Source organism: Phyllostomus discolor, chromosome 2, assembly GCF_004126475.2.
Source record: "Phyllostomus discolor isolate MPI-MPIP mPhyDis1 chromosome 2, mPhyDis1.pri.v3, whole genome shotgun sequence".
NCBI classification, from domain to species: Eukaryota; Metazoa; Chordata; class Mammalia; order Chiroptera; family Phyllostomidae; genus Phyllostomus; species Phyllostomus discolor.
In genome coordinates, this window is record NC_040904.2 from 189,290,297 (window position 1) to 189,309,412 (window position 19,116).

Below are 19,116 nucleotides of genomic sequence, written 5' to 3' on the forward strand. Positions count from 1 at the left end.
GGTAACTGGGAAACGGGACCTGATGCATAGTTCTGGCACTTTTAATCTTAATTTTACTCATTGCCTATCATATTCTAACCACAGTCTCCTTAATTGGGGTACTCCAGATAGTGTCCTGACTACATTAAAAGTTAGTGCTAGGAAAATTTGACTTAATTATCAATTTAAATCATATTTTATCCTCTCCATTGGGGCAAGTTGCCCTAGGACTCATTTTTTTCTGAGGATACAATTGGCCCAGTTTCTCACTCAGATGTATCTTCCCTTGGAGTCTGCTGTGAGCGGCAAAGCATAGATTGGTTCCTGCTATAACTACTATGCAAATTGTAGGCATGAACATAGGCTAGTGTGGTCTTTTGCTTGCTGTAGATCTGGGGACCACTGAGCTCAAGCTGCAAGGAGACAGGGCCAAGAGGTGAACAATTAACTCTCTAATCTTGCTTCTTCTCTTCTTTTTTTTTCAGTAGTATCTTCTGATTTTATTTTTTAAATTATATTTTATTGATGATGTTATTACAGTTGTCCTAGGAGGGGAGAGTTGCTCCCCTCAACTCCCTCAGGCAATCCACTCACCCTTGTTCATGTCCAAGGGTTATGCTTGTAAGTTCTTTGGCTACTCTCTTTCTTATACTATACTCTCTTTCCTTTACATCCCCATGGCTATTCTGTAATTACATATTTGTACTTCTAATCCCCTCACCTCTCACCCATTCTTCCCCTCCCACCTCTATATCTTTAACTTTTGGCATTTTAATTATGATGTGTCTTAGAGTGGGCCTCTTTGTGTCCATCTTGTTTGGGACTCTATTTCCTTCACCATATTAAGGAAGTTTTCTTTCATTATTTTTTCAAATAGATTCCCAATTTCTTTTTCTTTCTCTTCTCCTTCTGGCATCCCTGTGAAACAAATGTTGGATTACTTAATGTTGTCCCATAGTCTGCTTACATTATTCTCATTTTTTTTGGATTCTCTTTTCTTCTTCTTGTTCTGATTGGTTGTTTTTTGCTTCTTTATGTTCCAAATCATTGATTTGATTCTCAGCTTTATGCACTCTATTGTTGTTACTCTGCAAATTGTTCTTTATTCCAATTAGTGTATTCTTCATTTCTGACTGTATCTTTTTATTTCTGTCCATTGGGTGTGCTGGCTCTGGGGTTTCCTGGGTGATGCAGGACAAGATCAGCCCCCCACCTTTATTTTGCCTGGGGTCACTCTGCCTGAGTTATAAAGTAATCCGAGATGGCTGCTGCTTGTGCTGGGTTGGAGATTTCCAGGCAAAGCCAAGCTGTGAATCGAGGCTGATAGTTCTGAGCCTGGGGCTCACTAAGGCCAGCTGCTGCATGTTTGAGAGGATTTAGGAAGTCATGAACAGGAGCCAAGACCAGCCATTCATATGGAAAAACAGCTTTGCTGGGCCTGTAAATTGGGTGAGGTGGAGTTTCTGGGAATCTTTGAGGTGAGTCAAACAGTGTTATCCAGGTTGATGGAATCTTAGATAGACACCAGTCTGTGGGAAGAAGTCGCAGAAAAGGAGCAATGGCCTCTGTTCACCTTTATGCCAGGCACCTCAGCACCCCCATGCACACCACTGGTGCCCCTCAAGCTGTCACCCTGGTGCTAGAGCCCAGAGGGAGTGAGTCTGAGTAGGTGAGTCTGTGTGTGGGTCTTTAAGAGGAACTGTTTGGGGCTCTAGCAGTTTCTTCCACTGACTCAATCCTTGCTGATTTTTTGCAGCCAGAGTTATGGCTGCTTATGTTCCTGGTACTGGTACCCTGGGCTGGGGGGTCTAGTGTGGGGCTGGGACTCCTGGCTCCTGAGATTTTCCTTCCAAATTTTTATCCACCTCACATAGGTGTGGGACTAGCCCATTCCTCATTTATACCCCTCCTGCCAGTCTGGATGGATGTGGTTTCTCTAATTCTGTAGTTGCCAGACTTCCATTCAACTCAATTTCTGTCATTTCTGAGCAATGGTTGTTCTATATCTTAGTTGTAATTTTGCTGTGATTGTGTGAAGAGGTGTTTGCCTGTGCTGCCATCTTGACTGGGAATCTTGGTCCTGATTTCATTTTTTAAAAATTTTATTGTTTATGCTACTACAGTTGTCACACTCATCCTCCCTTCACCCCACTGTACCCAGCCTTCCCCTCACTTCCATAATCAGGCCCCGCAGTGCTGTCCATGTCCATGGGTCCTTCATATATGTTCTTTGACTAATCCCTTCACCTTCTTTCAATCAGTCCCCACCTCACCCTCCTCACTTAGAGCTGCCAGTCTGTTCCATGATTCTATACCTCTGTTTCTGTTTTGCTCGTTAGTTTATTTTGTTCATTAGATTCCTGTTATAAGTGAGATCATATGGTATTTGTTTTTTACTAACTGGCTTATTTCACTTAGCATAATAGTTGCCAGTTCTGTCCATGCTGTCACAAAAGGTAGGGACTTGTTTTTTTCTTTCTGTTGTGTAGTATTCTATTGTATATATGTACCACAGGTTTTTTTTTAATCCACTCATCTACTGATGAGCACTTAGGCTGTTTGCAAATCTTGGCTATTATAAATAGCACTGATGTTAATATGGGGGTGCATAAATTCTTTTGAATTGGTGTTTAGAGATTCTTTGGATATATTTCCAGCAATGGAATTGCTGGGTCAAAAGACAGTTCCATTTTTAGTTTTTTGAGGAAATTCCATACTGTTTTCCACAGTGGCTACACCAGTCTGCATTCCCACCAACAGTGTACTAGGGTTCCCTTTTCTCCACATCTTCACCAGCTGCTTTTTTTCTTGGCTGTTTGTGCACCCTAGTGCCTGAATTCACAGCCTTATTTGGGGGGTCTTGAACTTCACTGATTCCCATTATTGACCCTAACCTGAATGACTCTTGAGTTTGCTGCTACTCTGAGACCATTATATGATCTTTTCCAGGGAGTTATAATTGTCAGGGAACTAATATTGCTTGCCTCCTGTGAGGTTCCTCTTAACATTCCTCTCAGCCTCTGTCTACCATTCTGTCACCCACCACCTCCCACATGCTGACTTTGTGCTTTCATAAATAGCTAGGATCCTTGAACAACTTCTATAGAAGCTTAAAGTTAACATCCTTTTCTTCAAAGCACTTCCATATTATTATTTGATCCTCACAAAAACCTAAAAAAATATCTTTCAGGTATGTAGGTTAGTACATTATCCTGATTTCACCTATAAGAATAAAGGGACCTTGATTAAGTGATTTGTCCATCCTCAGGCACTTAGTTAATGTGGAACTGGTTTTACAGTACAATTTGTTTTTGGTTGGCGATTTCATTTATTCTTTTGTTCATTCATTCATATACTCATATTGAGAGGAAGCAGAATGGAAAGAGCAAGGGTTTAGAAATAGACAAACTTTGGTTAGAAACTTGATGTCATCCCTATTAGCTGTGTGACCTTGGTCATATACTTAACCTCTCAGGAGATGTTTCCTTATTTGTAGTATAAGGAAAAATTATGACTTACAATCTTTATATGTGATTTAATACTGCATGAAAATTGCCTAACAATAATAGTGTCTGGCATATGGTAGGTTATTATTAACCTATAATTAAAATGTTACTATAAATATATAATATGTAAAATAGGTTATTACTGTAGGTAAAAAATGGTCAAATATTGACACTTTTATAATGGTAGAAACTCAGTAGCTGCCATTTATTGAGTCCTTCCTTATTGTATATGAGCTAGACCCCCAGAATGCAAATGGAAATGAGACAAGGTCTTCTTTGTGTTTCTGTGTCTTCTGCTAGACTGTGGAAGTGGAGGTTAGGGCTTGTGTTAGTTGCATCCCCAACACTAATAACAATGTCTCCTCCATGGTAGGTGCTAAATAAATGCTTACTGAACTGAAAAGGTACCTGCCCACCAGGAGATTACCAACTACACATACTCATATAATTATAGTAAACTCTTACACTATATTGGTATTTAGATAGACACATACAGGCTTTGGTGATAGTCAAAAGGAAACAATGGTCAGTTCTACTGGGGGAAGGTGAAAAACAGTGGAGAGGAGGGAGCAAAGCTTCACAGAGCAGGTACGTTAAGACTAACTGTGGTCTGTCTATGCGAGGCAGCAAAACCAATTTACTTATCTTGGACTACATGCTTTCTCCCAACTAACCCCTTTCTAATGTGTGAAATTGAGTTTGTATTCACAGCAGCTTCTTTGCTTGTCTCACAGTCCCTCTGTTACTGGTATCTCCCATAATGTATTGCTTTGCTCTATTCTGAGTATAAAAAAGGACAGTCGGGAGAACTAGATTCTATTCTTTGAGTGTCACAACTGGCCATTGCATAACAAAGTGTAATATATTGTGTGCGAAGAAATAGAGGAACACAAAAGATATTTTAAAGAGAGCAAATAAAACACAGAATAGGAGAGTGTAGAGTGCTATTAAAGTCAATAAACTGTCATGACAGAGTGGACCACTTTTCAATGCGGAGGAATCTGATTTAGTAGCTGGTAACTAAATGATTAGAATCCCATTGGAATGAAGTTAGCTGCTAGTCTTGCCAACTTTTAAATTTTTTGGTTCTCCTTGAGAACCAGTCCTTGAAATTGAACAGATTATTATTGTTATTTTTCCAACAGCTATTTGAGATGCTAAACCCATCGGTCTTGCTCTGAATATTCAGTGCTGCTCAGCTCCATATAGTGCTGCTCTGCTCCATATAGTGCTGCTCTGCTTTAAGCTTGAGGAGGAGGAATTCAGGCCCTGGCTCTCCTGCTCAATTGGATACGGTTCATCAGCATGGGCTTCCAGGGCTCTGGTAGTCATTCCCTGTTTCCACAAAGGTGCATAGACCAGAATACTGTCAGGAGTAAACCCCGCTCAGGCATGAACCACCGAGCTACTTGTCTTATTTGCAAGAGATAGACAAGGTGATCAATACAGGTTTCCTTCTTGGCAGTGTGGAAGGATGACTACAACAGCAAGATTACCAGAGCATTTTCTGCCAAGAACTGGATTGGATTTTGTGCTCCTTCAGCCACAAAATGTCCCCAACATTTTACTTCCAAATCATTAATGCCCTTTGCAGTCAGTCTGCTCAGCCTGACATCCTTACCTCTCTTTTCAACACCATCATAATTATTTTCTTTTGTCAGCTAAACTCTCAAAGTTTTTAGATCCCTAATGTCTTAATGTTTTTGTGTTTTCAAACAAGCATGAGATATTAGGCCACATTTTCATCATTGATTACAGATTCTCTCTTTTTGGAGAAGAGTGAGAATCGCTGATTCTGGTTTTGAGTATAGTTTGTAGAATATTTCTTTAGAGTATAAAAATGCTAAGTTTATGTATTGGCATGCTTGTGTTGACCTTGGGAACATTATGCAACTGTTTTAAGCTTCAGTTTTTCTATTTGAAAATTGGGGATAATAGTTCATAGAGTTTCAGTGAGGACCAAAGAGACTCCATCTGAGGAAATGCCTAACGAAGTATACAGCATATAGTAGAGGTGCAATAAATTATTATTTAAAACAAACCAAAACAATTGAAGCAGGTCTAGTTCTATTTAAGTAAGAGGAGCTCTTGGAAAATGGTGAGAAATATAAGCAGAAATTACCAAGCTCTGTGTAGAGCTGTGTCCTCAATCTGGTGCATAGTGTAAGATTCAGGGGCATAGGTGAAAGTAAAGAGTAGGAGTTTGTTATGGGTAAAAGGTGGTGAATTATATAGAAACATGGCATCAGTCATTTTAGGACAGCCACTATGATAGCACTGCCCTGTGCCATGGAAATTTTTTCAAAAGTGGCTCTGACATTACTGCACTTATCAGTAGTATTTGTCAAAAGTATCATATTTTGATGCATAAACAAATCAAAATAAAACTATTCTTTGTAATAGTGGGTGATTTGAGAAGCAGTGTGATGTAATGCAATGCAATGCAAGTTGGCCTAAAGGTCAGAAGATCTGAATTTATATATTTTTTTGCTTAAGTGGTTCATGGTTTTGGATTTCTTAGCTTCTTTGAGCCTTAGCTTCAACATCTATAAAAGGGGGATAACAGTATCTTTCTTATTTTTTGCCTCCACTGGGTTATTGTAAGGATCAATTGAGATGTTTTTTAAAGCACTGCCCATATATTGGTCATTTTTTTTGATGTACTATTAAGAGCCAGATCCTGAAAAGTCTGCTGAAGAACTTTCAGGCTCTTGTCCTCTTTGAGGTGAACATTAAATAAAGGCAGCAAAAACGTGCGGCTTATGTGTCTGTAGCTCTCTATATCTAGTTTATCCAGACCATGTTTTTCTGCTAGCCTCTGCTAAGCCCATTTTACTGCTCTCTCTGCCTGGCCTATGCCATCCCCTTGGCCCAAGAGCAGTTCAAGGGTGGATTATGATGGGAGTGCCCAGGATCATGTGACAACAGCAAGACCCCCTCTTGGAGACTCCTGTGTTTGAGCACTTGGCATTACTGCTTGCACCACTTGCATCCTCTTTCCCTCATTTGTCTCTGTCTGTTTGCTGCTGATAGCTATAGCAGTAGCATCTTTAATTGTCTTGCTCAAGGATTTCTGATTCTTTTGAAAGTTTTTCTCTCACTCTAAGCAAACATAAGGGATTGTAAGAGACTAGACTAGAAGATAGAAGTTGGGATTGAAAATGAGCAAAGGCCCTAGACTTGTAGTATCCAGCCTCTTCAAAGACAGGTCATGTAGCCTGTGTTGTGATTTAACCATTCTGTCTTTATGTTTTCAGGGAGTCGACGAGTTGAAGATGAAGCCCAGAGCAGAGTGCTGTTCTCCCAAGTTCTGGTTGGTGTTGGCCGTCCTGGCTGTGTCAGGCAGCAGAGCTCGTTCCCAGAAGAGCCCACCCAGCATTGGCATTGCCGTCATCCTTGTGGGCACTTCAGACGAGGTGGCCATCAAGGATGCCCACGAGAAAGATGATTTCCACCATCTCTCCGTGGTGCCCCGTGTGGAGCTGGTAGCCATGAATGAGACCGATCCAAAGAGCATCATCACCCGTATCTGTGATCTCATGTCCGACCGGAAGATCCAGGGGGTGGTGTTTGCTGACGACACTGACCAGGAAGCCATCGCCCAGATCCTTGACTTCATTTCAGCCCAGACTCTCACCCCCATCCTAGGCATCCACGGGGGATCCTCTATGATAATGGCAGATAAGGTAAAAGCGGGCTGTGGTGAGAAGAACCTGGTTGGTTTGAATGGAGAACTAAATGATCCATTTGTTTTAATGCAGAACTTAGTTGTGAAAGATGAAAGGTAGTAGGAAGAATGCACTCAATGAGTGGATAGATCAGAAATTAGTCTAATTGCTTAGAGATGAGAGTGAGGGAAAGACACTGGTATCTAGACGTTCCTACAGTTTTGAACAGCTTTGTGTGTCCATTTGTTTATAAGTGGATGCACAGAAATGACTAAGAGATATTGAAGCTTGTAGCTCTGTGATCCATTTTCTTTAAATACGCATATGACTATCTTCTTCAAAAATTTAAAATAAGGTGTGCTCTGTTCTTCCTGTATAATGCATATTCTTTACCCATACCAGTTTCAAGAATATAAAATGAAAAATCCTTTGAGGCAGGTAATTTTTCTCCTCAAAGATACAAATATCATAAAGAAGTGCTTCTTGCTAAGGAGTCCATGCTTATTACACACCGATCTGTGCATTTGAATGGATTTTAATCCATAGGTTAGATGAAATGTACCAGCAGCAGTTGCAATCCCTGTGCTTAGATGTGAAGGCAGTGGTTCTTAACCTTGGTTGCATGTTGGAATCACCTGAACAGCCTTAAACATGACCAATGCCTGGCTACTGCCTCCAGAGGTTCTGATTGTTGGCCTCGGGTGCTGCCCGGGGTTTAGGACTTTTAAAACTCCCCAAATGATTCCAGAGTGCAGTTAAGGCTGAGAACCACTGCTTTCAGGCCTCAAATAAACCCTAGTCTCTCCTGCATGGATGTTAGATTGTCATACGACTAACTGTTATCTGACACTGATGCTTGTTCTCTAACTGCAGAAAATGTTTTGTTATGGTTGGGTTTTGTTTTCATGTTTTTTATGTATTCAGTTATCTTATCTTGCTTTATTGCTTATTGCCTGGGCACAGCACTTCTCACTATGTGTTGTCCTTCACAGTCATTTATAGCTCAGATTGATTCACTTCACACGTACAATATTTATTGTTTTTTTATCACTTTGGGTTTTTAAAATTGTTTCTAACTTTTCATTGTCATTTCATACTTAACATAACTTTCAAAACTGCCATTAGTTTTTTACTCACAAGACATGCTGTAGGGTTAATCATGTTAGCGAACACCTCAAAACCCAGCACAGACACCACCAGCTTGCTCCTTGGCTGGTTGAGAACCTGCAGGGCTTAACAGAGTCAGACAACCTCGCACGATCACTATTGCCATCTGTTGGCAGCAGGCAGGGATGACTAACGTCTGTTTTGGAGCTTCCTGCCTTCAATCCAGGAACGGTCAACTGGAACGTACTAAGTGGAGGAACTTCAGTTGCATATGAGAAAGATACTGAAAGGTAAAGATGTTAGTCAAATGCTGGCATGAGGAGTGGATGCTAAGGGATGTGAGAACAATTTAAACAGAATGGAAAAGACAGACTGACTGTGGCAAAACCTATGGAGTTTTTGCTTCAGGAAGATTTTTTGTTAACATTATCCTTAGCCAATTATATTTTAACAGTGGTGTTCTGAGGGCACAGTATGGCACTGAAAAATGCCAAGATGGATGAGCCAAATTTTTGAAACATTAATGAGTGCATACTTATTTTGAGAAAAGAAAAGTAAAAGTGATTTTTTTTCCTTATATGGGCTATTGTGCAACTTATGTTATTTTAGGTCAACCACCGCTCCAACACACCTCACCCCCAGCCCTGATATAAGTGGTGATTGATTAAACTGGTTGGTTGCTTCTCTGTGTGTCTTATAAATTCGTAATAATGATGTGAATAAGTAGATTTAGATCATGTGGAGAGCCTGGGCTCTTTTATTTACTGATGTATCCTAGATGCTTTAGCTTATCTACATATGCTGGGCACATAGTGCTTTGCATGTATTATTTTATTTAATACTCTTAACAAGCCAGTGAGCTAAGTGGTATTATTTATCTCCACTTGACAGGTGGGGAAACTGAGGCTCGGAGAGGTTAAATAGCATAACCGAGATGATGTAGCTAGTAAGTGGCAGCCAGGACTTTAACACTGGTTGCTGGCTCCGAAGGCCACATGTTGTGTCGCCTCTCGGGGAATAGAGAGGCTGGTTAGGGTCTCACGTTCCTTCCTATTCTGCACTTTCTCTTCTGTGGTGGGTCTTATCTGACTAAATGTAATTCACCCCTTGATTCATAATAGCAATACTGGGATCTGACTACTGGAGAGAGTAAGTGAGCATGTAAATAGCACTTAGGGGCAGCACAATTTCATAGGGGGCCCACTGGGTACTGTTTTTAGGGAGAAAGGGGGATTGAAGCCGGTGAGGTGGATTCTTCCAGGTCACTGTAGTGAGATCTCCCTCTGGCCTCTTCCTCCTAACCCCTCCCACCACTGCAACCAACCCAAATATCCCATCTTATCTTTTTTTCTCCATCAGAAAAGAGAGATGGGCAATGATTTTTAGGCAGTTTCCTAAAATAGCCTAAATAATGTCCAACTTTTGGCCTAAAAAGAAGAGTTTCTAAAAAGTAGGTAGGAAGAGGAAAAAGAGGAAGGAAAGAGGTCCTGAGAACATGGAAGCCAGCAGGTTGCAGGCTCGGTCACAGGGGGCTGGATGCCTGAGTGGGCCTCTGGTGGCTGCAGAAAAGGGCGCGGCAGGAACCGCCGGGACTGAGAGGGCGGCAGGGCCAGGATTCCGGGGAGCTGTGCAGAGGAACGTTCCTAGGCTTAAAGGATTTGCATGAAGGCAAGGAAAAAGAATCTCCTAGATTTCAGAGAAATAAGCTTTTGGGGCAAGTTTCAAAAATAAAACATCTCAAATGCTAAGGTCAGTTTTTAAAAATAGAAGTTTATTTTTAAGTATCATGACCACATTTTACAAACATGGAATGAGGACACAGAGTTTGACAACTATGAATCAACTAGGGGGCAAGAGGACAAAACATTTGCAAGTGGAACTGATGCAGATGATCTAAAGAATATAGCTTCCCAATGTTTGAGGTATGCCTTTAAGGTAGAGTCTTTAAGATAGAATTACCACCTGAAAGATGACAGGTAAGCCTTCCATTTTTCTTCCACTTTCTAGGAGATAGTTAATTGCTATTCCATTTTAACGTAGTTTTTGTTTACTTGTTTGAAACAGAATCCACTTGTTAAGTGTCTTTGTGGAAGATTGCGTTGTAGGGATAAAGTCCCCAGTTCAGGGCGTTGGTGATGGAAGAAAGAGAGCATGGTTATAAAGATTTTTGACAAAAATATTCCGACACAGGTTCAGTGCCTGGTCAAATAGCATGTGCTCACTTTGTTGTATATGTTGATTAATCAGTATAAGCATTAATAAGTGCTCTGCTTTCCCAACAAGGAAATGCACCTTACACCATGGCCAAACGAAGCCTAGGAACCAGTAGAGTGGAGCTGTTCAAAGCTCAGAATTTGGAGTCACAGTGGGTTTCAACCATCACTTCTTCATTGTGGGGGTCTGGACTACTCACCTACCAACCACTCTAAACCTTGGTTTCCTGGCTTGTATAATGGGGATAATAATATATTCATTATAGGGTTGATGAAGAGTAAATGAGATAATGCATAGGAAGTGCTCCAGTACGTATCCAGCTTAACATTCAGTAGCCTAAGCCAAAGGTTATAAGAAAGAAAGAAAGAAAGAAAGAAAGAAAGAAAGAAAGAAAGAAAGAAAGAAAGAAAGAAGGGAGGGAGGGAGGGAGGGAGGGAGGGAGGGAGGGAGGGAGGGAGGGAGGGAGGGAGGAAGGGAGGGAAGGAAAGGAAGGGAGAGAGAGAGAGAGAGGGAGGGAGGGAGGGAGGGAAAGAGGAAGAAGATTTCATGATGCAGGAAAAGAATGGGAATTGAATAGCATCACAACCAGCTGCAGAGACATTTTTGACCTGGAGACCAATCAGCTGTCTCCTGCCATGGCTGTGAAGTGTGGTTGGCAGCCATGGTCTTGCCTCACCAGGGGAGCTGAGGCTCATCAGTGATACAGCCACACTGTAGCCAAAAAGCACATACATGTTCAGTTATAGAAGAGCTCTAATGAGGAAAGAACTGCTAGGTGCTTATAACAGAAGGCTGTTTCGAATAGTAACAGAGATAGTTTAAAAATGTATGAGGAGATTTTTGGCAGTTCCCCACCTAAGTATAAGGAGTTTATTTTATTTTTCCTGGTTAAAACTGCTTTTATTCTCCCTGTGATACTAGACTTAGGATGCCCATCTGGATCCAAATAATAAATTGAAGCAAGACCTATTTCCATTTCTTTCCAGGACATTCCTTGCTGACTTGCTGAATCTTTCTTGGGTTTTTACATTTTAGCTCAGAGGGGTTAAGTAACTAATCTGGGATATCACAGTTTATGAGCAATGGGACTATAATTTAAATCACAGATGTACCTATTTTGAAGCCTGTGTTATTTTAGGTCCACTGCCACTCGACCCTGCCCTACCACCAGCCCTAGTATAAGAGGCTATTGGTTAAACTGGTTGGTTGCTTCCCTGTTCTGTCTCTTACAAATGTCTAATAATAATGAACTACGCAGATCATGTGGATAGACAGGGCTCTTCTTGTTCACTGATGTATCCCAGGTGCTTTAGAGTTTACAGTTTATAAGATTTAAATTTTGTTTTCTTCCATATGTACTTTACATTGTGAAACAAAAATGAAATAAAATATGTGGAAAAATACAGAAAAACACTGTGTAAACATACACTTTAAGGGTGAGAAATAAGGAATGGTGATGGGGAAAGAGGCTTATTGACAGTTCTGCTGCTGGCATTGTGAGCCCTGGAAATGGCTTGAGCAGGAGGTAGGAAGGAAAACAGAAAGTGCAAGTTCCAGTGGGATCAGGCAAAGGGAGGTGAGAGCTGTTCTTTCATGCTGCAAGAATGGGAGCGAAAAGGGTATGCTGAGTCAAGAGTCAGGGTCTGGAAATAGGTGGCTTGATTTGAGTGAAGTACATTAGCTAAAACATGCATCATCCTCCGTACCTTGTTCCTCATTAAAGGACACATTAAAAATAATCTTACTCTGGAATCTATTGCTGTGATTCTTTCTAACTTGCTTGGTAGAGACTTGATGTTTGAATAGCACTCTTATTTTTCTGTGCGGAGAGCTACATTTTGGAATCTAACTGGAGCTGCAAAGATGGCCCCTATTCTTCTTTGGCCCCATCTTTTCTTGATGTCTTCACTTCTCTCCCCCAACCCCTCCTCACCTTACACATACCAAATAGCAAAGTATTTGGAGGGAGCAGAAGAACTAGCAGTAGCATGTGACTCTGAATAGACTGTTGCCTTCCAATTGTTCATGAGGGTTACATCCAACACAATCTTGAAATCAAGATAGCTATGCTACTCACACATTACTTTGTTTGCCAAGTTCGGTGTCTTTTAGGCTTTTTACCTTGCTTTTGGTTGTTTGTCAGATGGTATTCCTTGGGGCAGAGCAAACAGTGGTGTTACAGTATTTCTTGGATGAGGAGAGTGAAGACACAGAGGTAGAAAAGGCAAGAGGATAAAGAAGCTGATATAGTATGCCAACTTTGTGCCAGGCACAGTGATAAGGACTCTTTTAATTCTTATGCTGTGCGGTGTGAAGTAGTATTTCTTTAGTTGGTGGGGAAACTACATCAGAGAGTTTATGTACATTGGCCACAGTCACATAGCTAGAGAAATACTGGGACTAGGATCTGATTGCAAGTGTGTTTGACTTTAAAAGTTTCTCAGGTGACTTTACACCTCCCAGCACACACACTGAGGAAATCAGGAAAAAGTTGGGGTACAGTGGCCTGCTTGGAAGTCAGCTACCCTTATCCCATGTTTCTCATTTCCCTGAACTGTACTTTGGGGGAATATGGGTGGACAGTTCTCTCTAAGACACTGTTAACATTGCAGTGATGCAGCCCTCAAGTCTGTCTGAAGTTTAGTCTTTCCACCTGCTTATGTGGAATGTGTTTCTTGTTGGCCAACGTATCCTTTCTTTTAAAACTGGAACTAGGGTTTGCTTTCAAGAGACTGGCCACTTGAAGTCTAGGTATAGTTTTTATGCTTAAAAAACTAAGGCCCCAGAACTTGCTTTAGATATTCATAGAAATAAAGGCGCTTGGTACTAGAAAATAACACATGAGCCATCACTTCTCATACATCCTCCAGGAAGGTGAAGATGTGTCCGCAGGAAGGAGGTGGCACAGTGTGAAGAGATTGCAGCCTTTCAAGCCAGTAGGCTTCCACTGTGTGCATTCCCACCTGTGTGACCTTAGGTGTGCTCTTTAAATACTTAGCCTCAAAATTTCCATTTGTATGATGGGGCAAAATAACACCTAGTCCGTAGTGAGCCTTATGAAGCACTGTTCCCAGCTCTTAGTAAACAGCAGGCCTTTGGCACACACTATCTTGTGTTTTCATATTTCAGGCCTTACCTAAATCATTGAGGAAAATGGGATCCTATTGTTTTCCTGTTGACTAAAAGGGAAGAGTTTGGGATGATAATACCTTTCCTTTTATGCCTGGTGGATGAACAGCAGCTCAGTAGGCACCGCCTCTGTGGCGATGCAAATACTGCTTGTGACATGATCAGGACTTATCCAGATTTTCAAAGCAGAGACATACAATGATCTCAGGAAACCAATACACATAGGATATAAGCAATGAAGATAAGAGCATTACCAAGGGAAGCATAGCAAAATAAAATAGTTTTTGAATACAATGTCAGTCATAGATTTGGAAGTGTTTATATATGAGAAAAAGTAAATTATTAAATGAAAGAGATATTAAAGGTACTAGGTAGGAAGTGGCACTATGTTATAGATACAGGAAGGCAGTTAATTTATTAAATGTCACCAACCTCTTTTTAATACATTACAGTGATATTGCTGAAAAACTCCTTGGATTATTATTTTCACACCAAGAGTATATTTTCATTTCCCTTTCTGAGACTTCTGTGATTCTGTTACCTTACTTATTGATGTTAGGTGTACAATTTATTCAAAATTATATCTTGATTTTATGTTTAGAATATAAATTAGAATTTATATTTTATTCAAAATTATGTTTTTGAATAAAATGCATATTTTATTTAAAAATATATTTATTTGGTGATAGCATTAAACATGGCATTAAAATTATATTTCATTTTAGGTTCAGCATGCATGAGAGTAATATTAAAGCCTATTTTTATTTCACTTTTTTGAGGACAAAAATTTGTATTGATGCAATTCCATTTCACAGGGCAAAGAACACCCAAATTATCATGGGTTGTTATGAGGTTACAATAAGAAAGAACTAACATTGATTGATCATTTACTTTTGTCAAGCTCTGAGCTAGTCACCTTAGATGAGCTTGGATATGTTATTTCATTTAATTCTCTCATTGAATTTAGGAGGCTTGCATTTTGTCTCCATTTTGCCGATGAGGAAATTGTAGATCAGAGAGGTTAACTGTTTTGCTTAAGGTCTTTAGATACTGATTGACTCACAATGGCCTAAACAAATAGGTGCTTATTGGACAGGGCACCTTCACTTACAGTAGCTTAAACAAATAGTGCTTATTGGTATCTCCGAATAAGGCACCTGGAGATGGGGACTCCTCGGGATGGTTCCGTGATGCAGTGAGGTCAGACTGACCTCTGGGATTCTCTTGGCGTTTTTGTCATGGTTGCAAGGTGTCTGCCCTAGCTTTACGCATTCTGGTAACACTCAGAGAAGGAAAAGCCAGGGGGTGGTTATTAGGTCAGGAAAAGTCTTCCCATATCTTCGATAGCATGGGTCCAAAAATGTTACATAGCCAACCCTGGATAGGAAGTGGGGAGTGCGAGGCTTTCTGGTGGAAATGGCAAGGGGGCAACAGTTGGGAACAGCTTTGGGGATAGTCAGAAGTATCTCTCAAAGGAAGTAGGTGACAACTTGGGAATTCAACCAATATTCGTGTGACTCTAAAGCCCAAAAATCTGTCATCTGTCATTTTTCCTGGCTCACACCAAACCCTGCTTTTGTGCACTTGGGCCAATCTACCCACATATACACCTGGACTAGGACCTTGGTCCATCAGTTATTTACTTTTTTCCTTTAGTTATCAATTTATTCTTTCTTGCTGACATCTTCTCTCTAGCTTTGTGGTACCCAAGAGATGTTTGGAAATGTATTGGGGGAGGGTTTTTTTTAACATCTTAATGACTGGTTTTGCATGTGTGTCTATGTGTCTGTGTGTCTTCATGCGCCTGGCACTTAGAACTGGAAGACCAGGCATGTTAAGTGTCCTGCAATATGTGTGATAGTGCTCAACAGGCAAGAACAGTTTTACCCAAAATACCAATTTTTGCCATATTTGCAGGTTTGATCACATTAAGGCACATACAAGAATCAATCAGTGAATGCATAAATAAGTGGAACAACAAATTTTGTTTCCCTTACCTCCCTCCCCTTCTCCCTCCATTTTATCCTTTACTCTCTCTCTCAACAATTAAAAAGAATCCAAATAGCAATTTTGCCTCCATTGAACATGCTCAAGTCTTAGTTAATAAACAAACAAACATGAAAGCTTTCCTTGACCTGGGTTCTTCCTCCTTTCTCTCCTTCTTTTCACAGTTCAGCTCCTTAAAGGGCACTCTAAAACTGCTGTTTTCACTTCCTCAGCTCTCACTTTCTACAAAGTGCCAAATCCAGCGGACTTTTCAAGTCATTGTTGACCTCCTGCAGCATTGGACACTGTTGACCCTTTTAGTGCTATTCCAACAATTTTGATGACAAGAGTAATTAGATTTGTCACAAATTTGGTGACAGTGGGAATGAGAAAGAGTAAAATTTAGAATGTGGAAGGGTCATGTAAGCGAAAAAGTCTAGCAAGCCATTGGATTTGGGCCTGCAGGAAAGAGTGATTAGGGCTAGAAACATAGATATGAACTTCATTAGCAAGGAGGGGTGGCTGAAATCAGGGAGGCGGATGAGATGGCTCAGAACCAACAAGTGGATTGAGGAAACACATGTCTCAAGGACAGAACCCAATTTTTAATTCTGAACCATAAAACCAAACCCCATCATTGGAGGGATGGCCAGAGAAAGTGGAGATAATAAAGGAGCTAAGACGGAATTAATTATTAGTGAGTTAAAAGGAGAACCAGATTTTAAAAAAGGCATTATAGAAACTAGAAACCAAGAGGGAGTCTATAAAGGAAGTATTAACCAGTCTGGGAATCAACCCAGACCACTCCCTTCCCCTCATCATCTGTTACCTCTGTCCCCTCCCCTCCATGCACTTGCACGACCTCAGTGCTGGCTCTCCTTCCTTTTCTGCACTGCCACATGGTAGCTTACCTGTGTGATTCCTTAGAAAATCAAATTGGATTTTTACACTTTCACTGGAAGCTCCACATTGGCTTCCCACAGTTTGGAATATGACATCTTCTTTGATGTGGTCCCCGGCTACCTCTCCAGGATTTTCTCCTAGCCTTCTCATCTTTGAACAATAATATCAAGTCACTCTAAATTGTTTACAGGTCCCGAATGGTCCTGGCCTTTTTACATCTCTGTGATTGTGTTTTTGCTACTTCCTCTCCTTAGAATATCCTGTTCCTTGTCCACTCAGAAACACCTACTCACTTTTAGAGAGAAGCTATGGCACTTCTGTGGACCCTTTTCTGACTCTCATCTTCAAAGAATCGATTACTTCTTTTCTTCTTCCTTTTTTTTTGTACCTCTCCTGTGCCTTACATATGCTTTTATTGTAATTATCTTGTTTACTTATTGGTATTCAGTGGGCTCATTGTGGGCTAGGGCCGTGACTTGCTGATTTTTATATTCCTAGTACTATGCATGCTGTAGTATTGGGAGTAGAGTAAAAGCTAATTTTTATTAAACAACGAACAGTTATTAAACTGTGCTCTGTGTAAGCAGTGTAGTGTGTTGAATGGTGCCCCCGCCAAAAAAAAACCGTATGTCTCTGTCCCAACTCCTAGAACTTGTGAATGTGACCTTATTTGGAAAAAGGGTCTTTGCAGATGAAATTAAGTGAAGGATCTTACAATGAGATCATCTTGGATTAGCTGCATGGCACTTAAATCCAATGACAAAAGTCCTTGTAAGAGATGGAAGAGGAGAATATGTAGATATGAAAGAGAAGTCCTTATAAAGAGAGGCAGAGGTGGGAGTTACTTAGCCACAAACCAAGGAAGCCACCAGGAGTTAGAAGAAGCAAAGAAAGGCTCTTCCTTAGAGCCTTCAAAGGGAGCATGACCCTACCAACCTTAGTTTCAGGATTCTGGCCTCCAGAGCTGTGAGAAAATAAACTTCTGTTGTGTAAAGTCACCAAGTGTATGGTAATTTGTTATGACAACCCTAGGAAAGTAATACGCACACCAGAGGGGAGAGGAGGATCGCTGGAATCTCACTGCCTAGGTTGTTTCCTGGCTCCACCATTTACTGTGTGACCTTTGGCAAATTACTTAACTTTTCTGAGCCTTTGGTTCCTCATCTATAATAGTGATAAAAGTAGACTATTTCTTAAGGTTATTAAGTAAAGTTATTAAATTGCTTAGAAAAGTCCTGGCAAATAGTAGGAATCAGTAAGTTGTATGTCTGTGAGAGATATTCAGTAAGTCTTCATTGGATAAAGGAATCAGTGAGCAGGGTGATTGATAGAAACAGAAATATAAGCCATCAACAATGTGATCTAAATTCACCTTGTTCTGTAGTAATTGGGCATGTTCTTTGGGAGCTCTCTGCAGAGGTGGCGTTTGCATGGGGCAGTCTAGCCCACCCCAGGCCTGGCACAATGCCGAAAGGTGAAGTGTTCACGTTCTGTTTAGCTGTTCTATTTCTGAGGCCGCGGTGGAGCTACCAGGCAGTGCAGTCTGTCTTCTAGTGCTAGTTCTTCTCTTCTGCACTTTTTTTCTTTGTTTTTGTTCTGGCTTCTTTGTTTTGTGTGAGTACACTTGTGTGTGTGTTTTCAAATGTGGTTGTGGGTACTTTTATCCTTTCCAGTGCCCAGCATGGGGTTATCTCACCTGAGGCTGCCTTCTTAATCCAAAGTCCTCATGGTGTCAGATATGTTTTTATATTCACTCTCCTGCTTGTTTTCCTTCTATTTCCTTTCATTCTGTATTTTCCGAGTTCTTATCACCACCAAAATTAATCATAAGAGGTTATTCACTAGCTGTCAGTCCTATGTCTTTTTCATTTTTGTATCCCCAGATCCTAACATGTAGCTTGGCACATAGTAAGCCTTTAATATGTATTTATTAAGTGTATGGATAGATTAATCATTTCTGTGTAGCAGATGTCAGTTGCAATTAAGAGAAAAGTATTTTAAACTCAAATGAAAATGGATGGTAGGATTAACCTCTGGTTATAGGCAAATACAGTCTTTATCTCTGCCTAGGCTCCTATCTCCATAACCCTTTCTTTCTTCACACCTGCCAGATACCAGCAGTCGACAGCTTGTCACTAACATCTCACACTGCAACGCTCATGTCCACTTTCTGCAGACAGACATGGCAAGTCAGGAATGCAGTCTGAGGTAGCGGAACACAACTTCTTTAATACAGAGCAGTTGGGTGCCAGTGGTACTCTTGACTTGATTAGCCCTCTTTGAAGGGGGAAAGCAGAAAGAAATAAGCTGATTTTTAAAGTTTCAAAAGACAAAATACGTAATTTATCTGACTGCTAATCAGCAAGGTATTACCAAGTAATTTAATCAATGCAATTAAGTTTCCAAAGGTAGGAGAAAAAGATTTTGAAACTTCCTTTAGCAAACGATGTTCTTTCTCATTTATTTATTCATTCATTGAAAAAAAATTATTATGCTTCTCCTGGGTGTCAGTAACTGTTTAAGGCCCTGGAGATACAGTCAATATGAGAGACATGTCCTTGTGGTGCCTTGACCGGCAATAACCAAACACATAGATCGAACAATGTTAGATGAGGTGGGGGTAA

The 19,116-nt window shown here is 40.6% G+C and overlaps 1 protein-coding gene across 1 annotated transcript in view; it reads left to right on the forward strand.

Moving 5' to 3' along the window:
• GRIN2B (glutamate ionotropic receptor NMDA type subunit 2B) overlaps nt 1-19,116 on the forward strand; it is a 397,810-nt gene that overhangs the window by 113,092 nt on the left and 265,602 nt on the right. The window contains exon 4 of the mRNA XM_028533474.2: nt 6,743-7,171. Within this exon, the coding sequence (XP_028389275.1) occupies nt 6,761-7,171 (411 nt within the window). The 5' untranslated portion in view covers nt 6,743-6,760. The remainder of the gene's footprint in view (nt 1-6,742; nt 7,172-19,116) is intronic.